At 38.3% G+C, this 15,478-nt stretch overlaps 1 protein-coding gene across 1 annotated transcript in view; it reads right to left on the bottom strand.

Moving 5' to 3' along the window:
* Positions 1 to 5,648: 5,648 nt before the first annotated feature.
* Positions 5,649 to 15,478, bottom strand: part of LOC139712234 (3'-5' RNA helicase YTHDC2-like) — a 38,882-nt gene continuing 29,052 nt past the window's right edge. Inside the window, exons 23-32 of the mRNA XM_071624071.1 lie at positions 13,698 to 13,792; positions 11,791 to 11,967; positions 11,079 to 11,216; positions 9,975 to 10,230; positions 9,280 to 9,375; positions 8,263 to 8,359; positions 7,699 to 7,760; positions 7,169 to 7,217; positions 6,492 to 6,645; positions 5,649 to 6,021 (exon numbers count right to left, since the gene is read on the bottom strand). Of these exons, the coding sequence (XP_071480172.1) occupies positions 5,649 to 6,021; positions 6,492 to 6,645; positions 7,169 to 7,217; positions 7,699 to 7,760; positions 8,263 to 8,359; positions 9,280 to 9,375; positions 9,975 to 10,230; positions 11,079 to 11,216; positions 11,791 to 11,967; positions 13,698 to 13,792 (1,497 nt within the window). The remainder of the gene's footprint in view (positions 6,022 to 6,491; positions 6,646 to 7,168; positions 7,218 to 7,698; positions 7,761 to 8,262; positions 8,360 to 9,279; positions 9,376 to 9,974; positions 10,231 to 11,078; positions 11,217 to 11,790; positions 11,968 to 13,697; positions 13,793 to 15,478) is intronic.

Raw genomic sequence — 15,478 nt, 5'->3', positions numbered from 1 at the left:
TTCTCTGATTTGAAGGTGTTTTACTTCAACATTTTTGTCCATCTTGCCTTATTGCATAGAGAGTATAAAACCAATGTGAAACATGTTCATTTTGTTTAGAAAAAAAAGAAAAAAGATATTCATTACAGGATGAACGTCACATCTTGTATATTCAGCATTGCTACTTAGAACAATGAGTGTGAAAGTTGTGCTGCACATTTGCCACGGTCTTTACCCACCGACTTCATACTTCACAGGTGTATGTCCTTATGAACTGTGCCGTAGGGAAGGACTACTGCTCATGTCTGTGGAACTGTTACCTAGAAAAGAGAGCTAGTTCCCAATGAAATTAATGGAAAAGGACCAGCAGATGAGGTCACACATACTTCAGCTTGACATGCAAGCACTGACTATTTGAAAGCCTTTAACTGCCTGTAAACTATTCAACACAGCTGTCTTGGGTACACATCTCCATTTTTTAGTTGGTCTCCCTGGCTTGCGAATGAAATGCCACTTGTATCGAATGTGCACCCAAGTAATGTAACTTCTCTGATATCCCTCTACATTGCATTTTAATAGTCAATCACCATTCATCATATTCTTACAAAGATATATAAAACAAAAATCTAGGTAAAAATGAACTTAGGAAAAGATTTACAGGGCTGATTTAGGATCATTTAAATTGATCCCAACATTCCCATTGCGTCCCTGTGTTTAGTTCAAAATGTTCATGATTCATGACCATAATCTTGCACTTCAACCCACCCCCCCCCCCCCCACACACACACACAGAAGCCATTTTCATTGGAGGGCACACCCCTTAGGAGTCTCTGATCACCATCTATAAGTTATGTAAACATTGTGCCTGTAGCATTACTAAAAGGTGGAGTGCAAACCACTTGAATGGGTGACTTGTTGTATATTGTTATTATTACACTACCCTTTACTGTGATATGAACTTTGCAAGCAAGTTTGAATGTTTTGCATTGTACTATATGTAAATAATAAAGTATACTAATTAGCAACCTGAATGTACAAATTTGCTGTCTTTTTGCACGAGTGTATACATTTTGACACCCTCTCTGTTGGAGGAATGTTGTGTTGCAGTGTAGAATGTCATGAATTTGATGCAATACATTTACTGCAGGGCCCCATTTCATAAAAGATGTTAGGATGACAACTCTTGCTGGAATGACAACTTTCCATAGCAAACAGCCAAACAGGAAGCTGTATTCTTGCCGTTACCATGACAATAGTCATTCCAGCAAAGAGTTGTCATCAAATAAACTCTTTATGAAATGGGGCCCAGGTCATGAGCTGGTGGGGAGAAACTGTACAATGCAAAAATTATGAACAATCCTCAGACCTCCCAACCATACTGAATTTGGAGGAAAGAATCTGAATCTGAATTTGATCATTCCCAGCTCTTGTTTCAACAGGAGTTTCCTATTTTTCTGGATGACTTTACTACACACTCCTATGGGAACTGTGCTTTCTTTCCTACCTTTAAGCCAAATCATCCCTATTTTTCAGTCAGAAAGGTTGGAAGGTCTGGAACATGCTCAGAGCAAACTAGCTGGCCTACATTCTTAAAGTACATGAACATGTATTTTTATTCTGTTTGACTGCAGTGTACTGTACCAGAGTAGTGTTCACATGCACCCTAGCTCAAAGCCGTCTTCAAACATGGCATGTTGTTGCTTCAGGAAGTACCATAATGACAGCAGTTACAGTAACACACACTTTGAACATGACTCAAAAGTGCAATGCTGTGAGATCTATCGTTAGCATTTCTACACAAACCATACTCTTTCTCTGGTACTCCTACTGAAAAATGCTTAAGAAGAGAAGAGGTGATGTGATTTACATGACTTAGAAAGAAACCTCCAAACAAACACAAATTTGTAAAGTAGGACAAAATTTGCTCAGGAAAACTTGGCGTAATAATGAAGCATTTCATGTATGATACAAATGATCATTCAAAGACAGATTGACAATTCAAACATCCACACACAAACATGAATACCACTGAAACTTGTGGATGGCCGTAAGAACACACACAGGCCATGATACTGAATTAATTAAAAAACAAATTTAAGTGTAACTAAAACATGAAAGTAAAATTGACACACAGAACTTTTTTGTTCAACATGTTGAAGGTTTTAATTTGAACTGAACATGTTTGTCTCTGCATATTGAAAGACTTCAAATTCATTTCAAGAACAATAAATAAAAATCTGACAATAACCATACAATATGAACATTTGTACACTGCACAATAAACATTCGTCCTGAATTCTTTGATAAATCAACTTTTTACATATGAATGTCACAAGAATAATGAAAAATGTACACTATTGCCCTATATATCACATTTAATTAAAATGAATCATGGAGATAATGAAAACTGGTAGTTATGTCCACATTTGAAATTCAAAGAACTTCTACAATCTGTCTTGTGAGTCAGACGACATTATCCTGCTATTATTATAATAATATGTAATAAATATCCCCAAGAGTTGATTTGACATGGATGCACATTTGATGGCTATGGAAGATTCAAGACTGAAGTTTTACCAACATGACTATTGTGTATGTCTTCGTATCTCAATACGACTGCAACACATGTACATCATAAAAGAGAAAATTCATCGTGATAATCTGTTTACAGAGACTCCTCGGCCAAGCTGTCCTCATTTCCATTCATTCAATGCAACTCCTTGGATATCATGTGTGCCGTCTCATGAAGTCACTTGTACAGCATTCCTTCAAAATACTCACACCCTCGCTTATGAGTTGACTATAGATTGCAAGGCAAATATTCCAGTGTAGCTTGCTCTTGCGTATAATGTATCTAGATTGATCTCCCCCCCCCCCCCCCCCCCACTTCTTCTTCCTCTATCAGGGCTGGAGGTGATCAGTAAGTAATCTTTGGAGTGCCTTGTCTAATACCAGCAAATTCGCTGGTCTTTTGTCTTCATAAATCTGCACAGATTTCTTGACACTTTAACATCAGATAAGGATTATGTAATCCTCCTTTATAATACTATAGTCACCTGTCACTTTGCTATATCTCAGCAGGTTGTCCTACTTACCTCAGGGTCAGTTGAATTGGAAGTAATCATATTCCAATGTAATAGCATGGCAAGTTTAAAAAAAAAATGAACAAAAAACAAAAACAAAACAAGAACAAACCTGGACACAGAGGCCCGAATTCACGAAGGTGGTACAAATGAAACCATTGTTTAAACCATGGACAAAAACCATGGAGCGCCAAGTGTCGCATGGAATATTTCGTTACGAAATCAGTCATTTCGTCGATGAAATGATTATTTTGTAAAGAAATAACAAGAAAATGAACATTTCGTCCACAAAATTATAATTTTGTTAACGAAACGGTCATTTTGTCGACGATATGATCAATTTTGTAACAAAATATTTTGTGCGACACTTGGCGCTCCATGGTTTTTGTCCACGGTTTAAACCATGGTTTCATTTGTACCACCTTCGTGAATTCGGGCCAGAAAGATTAAACCCTGGAATCAAACTCTTTGATGCTTAGGAATATAATGCTTAGTTTTAGGCCATGGGCAAAAATAACAGATAACATCACTTCACTGGCAAGATCACTGATTACCGATTACAGAAATAGAGGAGACATACATTTAATCACATTTTAAAACAATCATAATTTGCATATTGTCTTTCACCACTTTATACAGAATATAAAGATTTCATGAATTGTCCCTTGAACACATAAATACTTGTAGATTGACTCAATTTTATATGTTTTCATGGCCACAGATTTGGTGCAGATAAAAAAGGACTCTTAAACACATGTACTATAATTCAATATGATACTGTTGACACTTTAATACTCTATACTACAAAACTTCATTAATATCTTTGATGGCTTCCATAAAGCAGTTGCTTTATATTTCAGAAATTATTGGTGTTTGGACCCAGTTTTCAGCATAAATGCCATATGAACAATAATTCCTCCACTGAAAAATGCATCATACGTTTAGGAAACTTTTGTGAAGTGACACAAACACGCACACACACACACAACTCGCACATGCACAGTGAAACATTCCCCCAAATCAGAATCAAACCCAGTTTATCCACTGATGTTGACGATGCATTCACACCTTTGCCAGCAATCCAATACACACACAAATGCAATCTAGGAGAATAGTGTGCTAAATTCAACACATTGATTCATCGATTGAGAAAGAGCATACCTTCTCAATTCAGAACGTCCATTATTTGTGAGCTCAGTTAGCTGTTAAGAGCCATACGGGCATTTAGACTTTACAGTCTGCAGAAATTAAGCCTTTCTGGTTCCAAGGTGACATTACCATGTATCACAAAGGATACTTAAAACATGTGAAAATACTGCTTAAAGTCACCATAATCTCATTTTAAACTTGCATATCCACCATAAACTCTGTACAGTAATATTGATGAATTCAGACCTCACATCAGATACTGGTCATAAATATTCTCAATACAGCTAAGCTGCCTTGCAAACAACACTCTGTGCCAAGGAATGCACAAACTTTGGGCACTTTGGCAATGCTAGAACAAACACACCACTACAAGATATGTGCAAATGAGAAGTTACTGCTTAAATTTATTTGCAATCCTAGCAATATGTAACAATGAACTCACCTGAATACTGGCAAGAATATGCAGGATGCGTATATCTTAGTGGCTGTGTTGCACCAAGATAGTTACCTATGGTGATGATTATTACAATTTTCAATCACTGTACAAGATACTATAGGCAGCAGCATAACAAATCTTCATATTTTACATGGCCACTGGACTGATGTGTAACAGTGACTTCATCTCCTCTTTGACATAAAATGTTGAAAACATCATTGAGCTTGTTCTTAACAAAAGCAAGCGATATCCCTGTAAGACATACTGGAAGGTAAATGAGATTTAACAGACATAATGGAATTAAAAAAAAGTTGATGATAACCTGCAAAAAAAAAAGAAGAAAAAAAGGACAAGACTCAGCATGCTTACTACATACAGGTATGATATTGAGGTTTGTTGAAAAAATCTGAAATCGAAATTCTCAGGTGCTTTTGATACATGGAAAAAGCAAAAGGTGTAAAGACTTGAGAAGAAGAAAAAAATCTGAAATCAGATTTAAATCTACAGAATATCATGCCTGTACATACCATGACAAAGATGAAATCATGGCAATATTTTAAGAAATAAATGACTGTATACAAAAAAGTATAGGTGCAAGGTGACTCTTCAGCACATTACTCTGTGTGTGTGTGTGGTGTGTGTGTGTACGTGTGTGTGTGTGTGTGTGTGTGTGTGTGTGTGCGCGCACGTGTGTGTGTGTGTGTGTGTGTGTGTTTGTTTTCCTGAAACTGTAAACCACATATTGTCACCTCTGATAAAACAATGCAACACAGGATAACTACTGGAAATATAAGAAAAAATTTAAAATTTGGTGGGGTAAAAAAGTTTGATTTTAAAAGCATTATAACAATAAAAAAAGGAGTCGGGTTAAACTGTCCCTTTTGATGATGAGTAGATGAAAATGCACCATTGATCTGCAGTTTGTCATGGACACAGTACAAGAACAAATTTGCCATTCACTGTTCTTAGGCAGCACCAAATGGGGAAATCCTCTCTCAAGCTTAGAACTGTTGAAAGCCAGGTGGAGGACGCACCGCTCCTTTGGGCTTGAAGCCTGACCCGTGGAACTCCTTGGCATGGACATTGAGCCCACGGGAGGACCGGTAGTTACCTCCTCCTCCTCCTGGTGAGTTCCTCTTCCCACCACCGCGAGACGATGATGAGGACTCCCTGTTGCCATGCGGGATGGGGGACATGCGTTCCCCTCCGGAGGGCCTGAAGGAGTGCGGGGGCCCCATCTGGAAGGCTGGAGAGGAGTGGGCAATCGGGGAGAACTGGTTCCCATCCTGAGTGGACCATGCAACCTGGGAATTGCCAGAGCCTGCTTGGCGGAGATCCTGTGGCTGGACCACGGAGCCAGCTGGTGGTGTGTTCCTTTAATCAAAGAGAAAGCTTTTATTAGTTAACGTTGCTTTGGTTGTGTTTTTTTCCCTTTCAATTTATGAGAAGCAAGCTCATTTAAAATGTGTAGTGATTAGGCTTCCATTGTTTAAATGCACTCTGTGTCAAAATAAAATGAATATTGTTCTCTGACAGTTTTGCAGATACGCAGTATTTCATTGTTCCTATCCCCCTTTTTTTCTAATCAAGAATCAACATAGCTTTAATTGGCAGTTACATTATACACACCATGTGTAAAAAAGGGTTACCTTCAGCATTTACGGTAAGTTCAACATAATATGATTTTCAATGTTTATGGGTGTGTGTGGAACCACTTGTGCTTTTACAATATGCCTCAAAGTGTGGCACACAACTTTTGAGCATGAGCTACTTGTGTACATGCATAAAATACATGCAGGGTTTAGCAACGTATACAGGTAGGTGGATTCTCATCACGTACTTACCTCTGCGAGTTGTTCCAACGACCCCCACTCCCGGATTTGGGGGAGTGTCTCCAGTTTGTTTGATTGTGTCCCTGGGGGCCCCTGAAACCCCCTCCACCCTGGTAGGAGGGGCTGGAAGGAGGTTGGGCTCGCCCCCCTCTACCAAAGTTCTGACCTGTCAACACAAAATGACCCAAGAGAGACCATGATCGACGATGCTATGAGTACTTGGAAATGTATTTGTGCTCTTGATATATCTATCACATGTCCTTGCAAGTACATGAATTATTGGTCTCTTGAAAACATATTATCATTATTATTATTATTATCATTATCATCATTATTATTAGTATTATCATTATTATTGTTATCATTATAATTATTACTATTATCATTATTATTATCATCATCATTATTATTATTATCAGTATTATAATTATTATCATTATTATTATCATCATTATCATTCTCATTATTATTATTATTATTATCATTATTATTATTTTTTCTTTCTTTCTTTTGCATTTTTATCCTATCCACGTGCTACCAGCTTGACCAGAAACATTTTATTTCCCCTGTTCTTTTTTAACAGCACAATGCCACTGTAAGCTCTAAGAAATAGTCCTTTATTGCTTGGGATAAACCATCTTATGATTTATGAAGGTATTACAAGTGACGTTTTAAGTTGAATCACCCACCTCCTTGACGCTGATCATTGTTTCTCATGCCTCCCCTGCCGTGGCCTTGCTGCTGGATCACAAAAAAAAGGCAAAACACAGACATTAGCAATTTGTTAAAAGATCATAATTTCACTTTTGATTACCAGTCCTCACCAAACAGATGCAAGGAGAATGATATTTCAGGGTGCCATTTGCTTTGCAATTAGGTGATACACATTGAAGTCATGGTATTCTCAGACACTTGGGCAAATACTGATTCCTTAGATAATGAAATGAAGGGAGAGTGGTCCCATAAAATCAACAGAATAAAAGACTCTCCAGTAATGTCACTAAAAATAGAGAATACTACTCTGACCTCAAATATAAGCTCTAGTCTTCAAAACATATGCAAATCTCCTTATACCATTAGACCAAGCTTTCCGGAGTTGTTTATTCAACTTAACTCTGAAATTTCAGTTGAAGAAGCTCTCCTTAATCACCAAAAATACATTCCTGGGGATACCCATTCCTATCCATGATCAAAATTCCAGAGGATTGTCAAATCTTACCTGTTGACCAGAAAATCTCCCTGAGATACTGCCATGTGGAGGGCTGTTGAACTGCTCAATAGCTGAAAAAAAGAAAGAAAAGAAAAGAAGAGTGATGTACATTGTTATTTGATTGTTGAAGGTTATAAAGACCAGAAGCAAGCCAAACTCTGACTGGTATACATTTTTTTTTACACGGACTGAACATTCAGCTGCATGGTATTCACGCAAAAAAAAAAAAATAATAATAATAATAATACAAAATAATGATAAAATACCTTCATGAGTGAATGATACTCTGAAATCAATGCTTTTAGAATCATTTCCTTTTCTTTTGTCTCTGGATTCTCTATACATTATTCCCATTTGCACCACATATACTGACACACTCAGTATAGTTTGACATTTGTGATGTTTATGATGCAAATCAAACATCATGCTTTGTGATGAGATCATTAACCAGTTGAGGACGAGTCCAGAGTATATTCGGGCAGGTGTCTAAGCACCAGCACTATGTAGAATGTTATAACAATTTCTCATCAAGTCACATCCAGTACAATTCATCTGGAGAAAGGTAAGCCTTACCCATTGGTTTGGGTCTCTGTCCCACCCCTACAGGTTGCTGAAGCCCCAAGGCTTGCTCCTCACTGGTCAGTACGTGGATGATGGTCTTCAGGACTGCCTATAGGTGGGGTAAGAACCAAAGATACATCACCGATCTCAAACTTCACTAACTCACTCATTGATGTGTCTTATTGGATAATGGTCTTCAGGACTGCCTACAGGTTGGGTAAGTACCAGAGATACACCAAACATCAGAAACTCACCAATTCACTTATCAATGTGTTCTAATCATTCCAATACATTCAAACATACACGCACAAGTACCACCACTGATTCACTTATATTTTGATTATTGAATTAACCTCCATTCTCTTCTCTTTTGTAATTCATTCACTCATTATTACTTTCATTAAGTTTATACATCCATTCATACATTAATAGCCAGTTGATATGTTCACCCACTCATTCACTTGTTCAGCCGTATACAATTGCTGGTTTCACCAGAAATAAATCTTGGAGATATAAACCATTCCTCCATATATCTATTCATGGATTCATCAACACAAAATTTACTGAGGGTGGTGGATCTCACTGCAACAAACAAGAGATTTATGTCTATCAACCACAGCACTGCCTACATGTCACATAATCATCTAAAACAGAATAAAGATTTCAAAAAACAAGAACAAACAAACAAACGAAAAACACACAAGAGAATGCTCACCTGAGTATTGCAACTTCATCTTTCATGCATTCTTGCAGACTATTACCTAAGACAAAACATAACAAACTTTGGGGCTTTGGGGCCTCCAGGGGGGCATGGTGTTCATTTGAATATTCTATCAAACTGGTGACAAGAACTGCCAAGTTTGAAGAAAATTTGACCATCCATTTTCAAAGAGAAGATGAAAATACAAAATTGTTGGGTCCCCCTCCAATCCGCTCCCCCACAATAAACAAACACACAAACACACCTACAAACAAAACACACACACACACACAGATATAGCATGGTCCACAATCTACAGCAGAGAGTACCTCATCTGCCTGGGACCAGGGCTTGGCTGGGGTTCTCATTCTTCTCAGGAACAGTGTGTGCCACTTGGTCCTCAGCTGCAGGGTCAAACTGGCAGCCTGGAGACGGGAAACAGAGCAGCTTTGTGAGAGGGCTTGAATGGATCCAATTGAGTTGTTCAAATCACACAGTAAACTGTTTCTTCTTTACAAGCTGACAGTATGCATGCACTCTCATAGTGGTAGTTGATTTGACTTTTTTTCTCTCACCCTTCAATTGGTCAACTACAGCTACCAAGGATATTTGATATCTATTTAACTATTTAATCTTGATATCATTTATGATGAGTGTAACGTACATAGGCTTATATCATACTTCAGTATTCTTTTTATGGTATCTGATATGAACTCTCATCTCTAAGCACTTGCATAATACTGACTATGATTATGAGAATTTAATGAAATTAGACAATTACAATTGTTTGTGGTCATGATGATAATTATGACAACGATAGATGTAGTAAAAATAACAGTGATATTGTAACCAGTGTGGACACTAGAAAATTCATGAGTGCACTTGAACGTAATGTACTGAATTGCATCCTGGCATTATGGACATTATGCAATAATTGGAGGTTCTCTGGTGGACACTTAAGGGGACAGCTACATTGAAGTGACCTTGCTGCACACAAAGACAACATTTTATAACAACTGCATACCAGAGGGTCAGCCTTGATGACCAGCCATTCATCCAGCTTCAGCGTTGCCTTGGCAACTGCTCCATCCTCATCCTCTCCCTCGCTGGAGTCCTCCGCCGCCCCGTCCCCACTGGGCCCCATGCGCATTGCCAGGGAGGCTGCTGTGCCCTCTGGCAGGACCAAGGCATCAAAGGGGAGCCGGGCAGGCCCGCAGAAGAGGCCCACTGTAATGGGCGAGATGAGGGTCACGCAGCGTACGCTGGTGCGGAAGTGAGAGCTAGAAACGAGAACGCAGAGGAAGAGAGTGAAATTGAGGAAATCAAATCTCTGAACACATTCATAGGTCTTTTTCAAGATGAATTGTGAAAAAAAAAGTTTTCTAATCTGGTCACAAATTATCTGGCTCTTCAAGATGATTTGTTCACATGATTTTTATGACAAAGGCACACAGATGCTTGATTCCTGACACATCCAGGTATATCTGAAGTGAATTTGAATGTGGCTTTTTGACACTCTACCAACTTCATCATTTTCTTTACCCATTATTTCATTTAATATCTAAATTGACAAATCATAATTATCTGTTATCAGAATAAAGGAATTCAATTATAGTGAACTGACCACCAAACATTGAGAATAGCAAGATACTGTTTTCGATTCAAGATACTATATCTATGGTTCATGTTCATGTTCAGACTTTTTATTACAGGAATATCTTCTGTTTTTCTTTGCTTCTTTTGGTAGAAAAAAGGAATCACAGTCTTTGTCTCATTCCTTAGGAATCTTCTGGTTTTTAATCTTAATTACATGGACATCAAACAAACCTAAAAGAAGCAGACTACAAAAAACTTGATATTTATGTCAGTTTGTTCAAATATCTTTTGATCTAATGATAATGATAATGATAATGAATAACACTTTAATGTATAGCGCCTAATATTGATGTTTCTAAGCGCATTACTCGTATTACTCATCTCTCCCTTGTAAATGCAAATTGAATTGCAAATTCACATCATGATTTGGGGGTTTGCTCGTTTGTTTGTCTGTTTGTTTTATTCCCAACCATCCATTACATGCAAACTTTCCTCAAAATGATGTCTCTGTTTCTCCAGCACATATTCTGACCTTGTGAGTTCATCATATATCATCCAGTCAGAAGGCAGGCCGTCCACAGTCTTCATGTGTTCTTCACTCAGTGTTGTCTTTCCCCTGGCCACCTCGTGCAGGACAGAGTTGGGATGGAAGCGCACCTTGGTCTCCATCCTAGCATTGGAAACACACAGGATGATTTTATATTGTGGTCCAGTCAAAAAGTATAATTGAGCTCATTTTTTTTTATTTTTCTGGGCGGTTTGAAACAAAAATTGTATTTTGCAACTGATGTAAGGCTGCCAATTAAACAAAGATAAAACCATCTTATGCAAAGTCAAAACATATTTTGAAGGAAACAGTCACGGTTTGGTTTAAATGTAAATGTGGCACTTGCTAAGCATACTAAATGAAATTAAAAAAAACCCACATTTTCTTACTCTGTGAGATTAAAACAAGCTATGATATTAAATTGGTAACCTCACACTTGAATTTTGACAGATAACAAGTCAAAAGTATATCACTTTCACCATAACTGCATATGTGGGACATACATTCTACATAATGTCATTTGAAAACAAAAGGAGCATCCAACAGCCATACAGTTAAACATCCTTCATATATTCCGCTAACAATACAGTAAGGTAACTCTGTCTTTCTCTAAAAACTGCTACATGTAAGGTAGCATTATTGATTAGGACAGGTTTTCTGTGGCTGTCCTATCAATGGCGATTGGGACACAACTCACTGAGTGGTCAGTTGCCTGCGTTCTCGGTCCACCTTGAGAATGCTGGGATACATGCCAGCACAGAGACACGCCTTGACCACAGCCCAGTTCTCGGAGTTGGTGTTCAGATCTCGGATGTCTCCAGGACCTCTGGCCCTGACGAAGCCAGATGCCCTCAGCTGACCCAACAGCTGGGTTCTGCACATGGGTGTAAAACAATGCTTCATATCCACTCTTTTCATGTGTGTTGTCTTCATATCTTGCCGAGTTGATAGGACCATTTCATCAACATGATTATCAAGGGCATAAACTCAAAATTTTGTGTGCGAGCATGACTCTCAAATGTAGCTGACACTAATGCCTACTTGTACATGTTTAACACTGCTACAATGGTCATCTATCTGTGGACAACAACTTTTCTGAGGATCAGAGAAATTCAAAAGACCTAAGATAATGAAGCTGGCATATGCTTGCTTGAATAAATCTCAAAAAAATTGAACATGGTCTTATATTCTATGTCTACTTTGACTCAAGTTTGATGTGTATCCAACAATTAACAGTTATTTACAATTTCAGTGTCATATATTGCAAAGGAAACATTCTTGAAGTGTTATCTTGTTACAAAAAAAACAAGGAAAAGTAGAAATTACGCGGTGCGTAACATATGTCCCCGCCGGAAGTAGCATTTAGTGGCAAAATGTACAATATAGGTAAAAAATCAAGGTCAAAGGTCAAAGAAGTCAAAGGTCAAAATTCTGTGTAGAAGTTCTGAAGCCCTCACCTAGTGCCATCACATAAAGCAAACGGAATTGAAATCGGGTTAGAAATGGCGAAGGAGTAGCATTTTGTAGCCAATGTACAATATAGGTCAAAAATTAAGGTCAAAGGTCAAAGAAGTCAAAGGTCAAAATTCTGTGTACAAGTTTTGAAGCCCTCACCTAGTGCCATCACATAAAGCAAACGGAATCGAAATCGGGTTACAAATGGCGAAGGAGTAGCATTTTGTAGCCAATGCACAATATAGGTCAAAAATCAAGGCCAAAGGTCAAAGAAGTCAAAGGTCAAAATTCTGTGCAGAAATTTTGAAGCCCTCACCTAGTGCCATCACATAAAGCAAACGGAATCAAAATCGGGTTAGAAATGGCGAAGGAGTAGCATTTTGTAGCAAAATGTACAATATAGGTCAAAAATCAAGGTCAAAGATCAAGGAAGTCAAAGGTCAAAATTCTGTGTACAAGTTTTGAAGCCCTCACCTAGTGCCATCACATAAAGCAAACGGAATCAAAATCGGGTAAGAAATGGCGAAGGAGTAGCATTTTGTAGCAAAATGTACAATATAGGTCAAAAATCAAGGTCAAAGGTCAAAGAAGTCAAAGGTCAAAATTCTGTGTAAAAGTTTTGAAGCCCTCACCTAGTGCCATCACATAAAGCAAACAGAATCGAAATCGGGTTAGAAATGGCGAAGGAGTAGCATTTTGAAGCAAAATGTACAATGTAGGTCAAAGGTCAAGGTCAAAGGTCACAACTGAAATTCTGTGTGGAAGTTTCAAAGCTCCCATGTAGTGCTATAATATAAAGCAAACAGAATCAAAATTGGCTCATAAATGACAGAGAAGTAGCAAATTGAACATTTTGATCACACACGGACGCACAAACGGACGGACGGACGGACGGACGCACAGACGGACGGACACACGGACACACACACGTACAGAGCCCGTTTCATAGTCCCCTGCTCGAACTCGTTCGGCGGGGACAAAAAATAATAATAAAATCAAGAATGGTCTTACTTACCAAAATATCTTGCATTGCTATTTGTGTGGTTTCATTGTTCATTGTTTAATAAGCCCTTACAGACCACAGAATGAAACATCTTCTGTAGCATTTTTTAAAAGATCCTGTGGAAATTTCATTTCTCTGCAGCTCACCTCATCCCAACAATCATCTCCAGCGTGGCCCTGGACAGGTAGTTTCGCTTGCAGAAGGTGCTCTCCCAACCGTCGCTGCGAGCCCGCTGCCAGGACTGGGTTTCAGACGGGGAGCAAAACAGGGGCAATGATCAGAATGTGGCAATGATCAGAAGGCACAATTCTTTCACATAAGGGCTTCCTTGAAGAAAACTATGTTATCAACTTAGAGTCAATGGTAACCAATAAGGGTTTCTTGGCTTTGATTGGCTATGGGAATAGTGTTGCTATGGTAGCAACCATTGAGTGCAGAGTTACCGTTAATTCTTAAGTTACCACAGTCTTTTACAAAGGCGCTCGGAAAACAAGTGGCAAAATCAAAAACATGTGAAACTCATCTTACCCAACCGAGTGTGAAAAATTACTCATGTGAAAATATCTACTTTTACAGTAATACTCCCGTAGTCTTGTCTGTAGACACATTGACGTCATTATGTTCTAAATTGAGAAGATGGAACTATATCATCATGCCTAACAATATGCACGACAATCAATATTCAATATGTCACTCTTGAGAGCAAACATGCTTATGGAATTTTTTTCTTTTTTTTTACACATGTTTAACAAGGAAAAGTAGAAATTACGCGGTGCGTAACATATGTCCCCGCCGGAAGTAGCATTTTGTAACAAAATGTGCAATATAGGTAAAAAATCAAGGTCAAAGGTCAAAGAAGTCAAAGGTCAAAATTCTGTGTAGAAGTTTTGAAGCCCTCACCTAGTGCCATCACATAAGGCAAATGGAATCGAAATTGGGTTAGAAATGGCGAAGGAGTAGCATTTTGTAGCCAATGTACAATATAGGTCAAAAATCAAGGTCAAAGGTCAAAGAAGACAAAGGTCAAAATTCTGTGTAGAAGTTTTGAAGCCCTCACCTAGTGCTATCACATAAAGCAAACGGAATCGAAATCGGGTTAGAAATGGCGAAGGAGTAGCATTCTGTAGCAAAATGCACAATATAGGTCAAAAATCAAGGTCAAAGGTCAAAGAAGTCAAAGGTCAAAATTCTGTGTAGAAGTTTTGAAGCCCTCAACTAGTGCCATCATATAAAGCAAACGGAATCGAAATCGGGTTAAAAATGGCGAAGGAGTAGCATTTCGTAGCAAAATGTACAATATAGGTCAAAAATCAAGGTCAAAGGTCAAAGAAGTCAAAGGTCAAAATTCTGTGTAGAAGTTTTGAAGCCCTCACCTAGTGCCATCACATAAAGCAAACGGAATCGAAATCGGGTTAGAAATGGCGAAGGAGTAGCATTTTGTAGCAAAATGTACAATATAGGTCAAAAAATCAAGGTCAAAGGTCAAAGAAGTCAAAGGTCAAAATTCTGTGTAGAAGTTTTGAAGCCCTCACCTAGTGCCATCACATAAAGCAAACGGAATCGAAATCGGGTTAGAAATGGCGAAGGAGTAGCATTTTGTAGCAAAATGTACAATACAGGTCAAAAATCAAGGTCAAAGGTCAAAGAAGTCAAAGGTCAAAATTCTGTGTAGAAGTTTTGAAGCCCTCACCTAGTGCCATCACATAAAGCAAACGAAATCGAAATCGGGTTAGAAATGGCGAAGGAGTAGCATTTTGTAGCAAAATGTACAATATAGGTCAAAGGTCAAGGTCAAAGGTCACGACTGAAATTCTGTGTAGAAGTTTCAAAGCTCCCATGTAGTGCTATCATATAAAGCAAACAGAATCAAAATTGGCTCATAAATGACAGAGAAGTAGCAAATTGAAGATTTTGATCACACACGGAC

The sequence above is a fragment of the Diadema antillarum genome, unplaced genomic scaffold, assembly GCF_040938485.1.
Source record: "Diadema antillarum isolate AM-2024a unplaced genomic scaffold, OU_Dant_1.0 seq00001774_RagTag, whole genome shotgun sequence".
In the NCBI taxonomy this organism is placed as follows: Eukaryota; Metazoa; Echinodermata; class Echinoidea; order Diadematoida; family Diadematidae; genus Diadema; species Diadema antillarum.
This window is presented reverse-complemented; position numbering and strand designations above follow the sequence as displayed.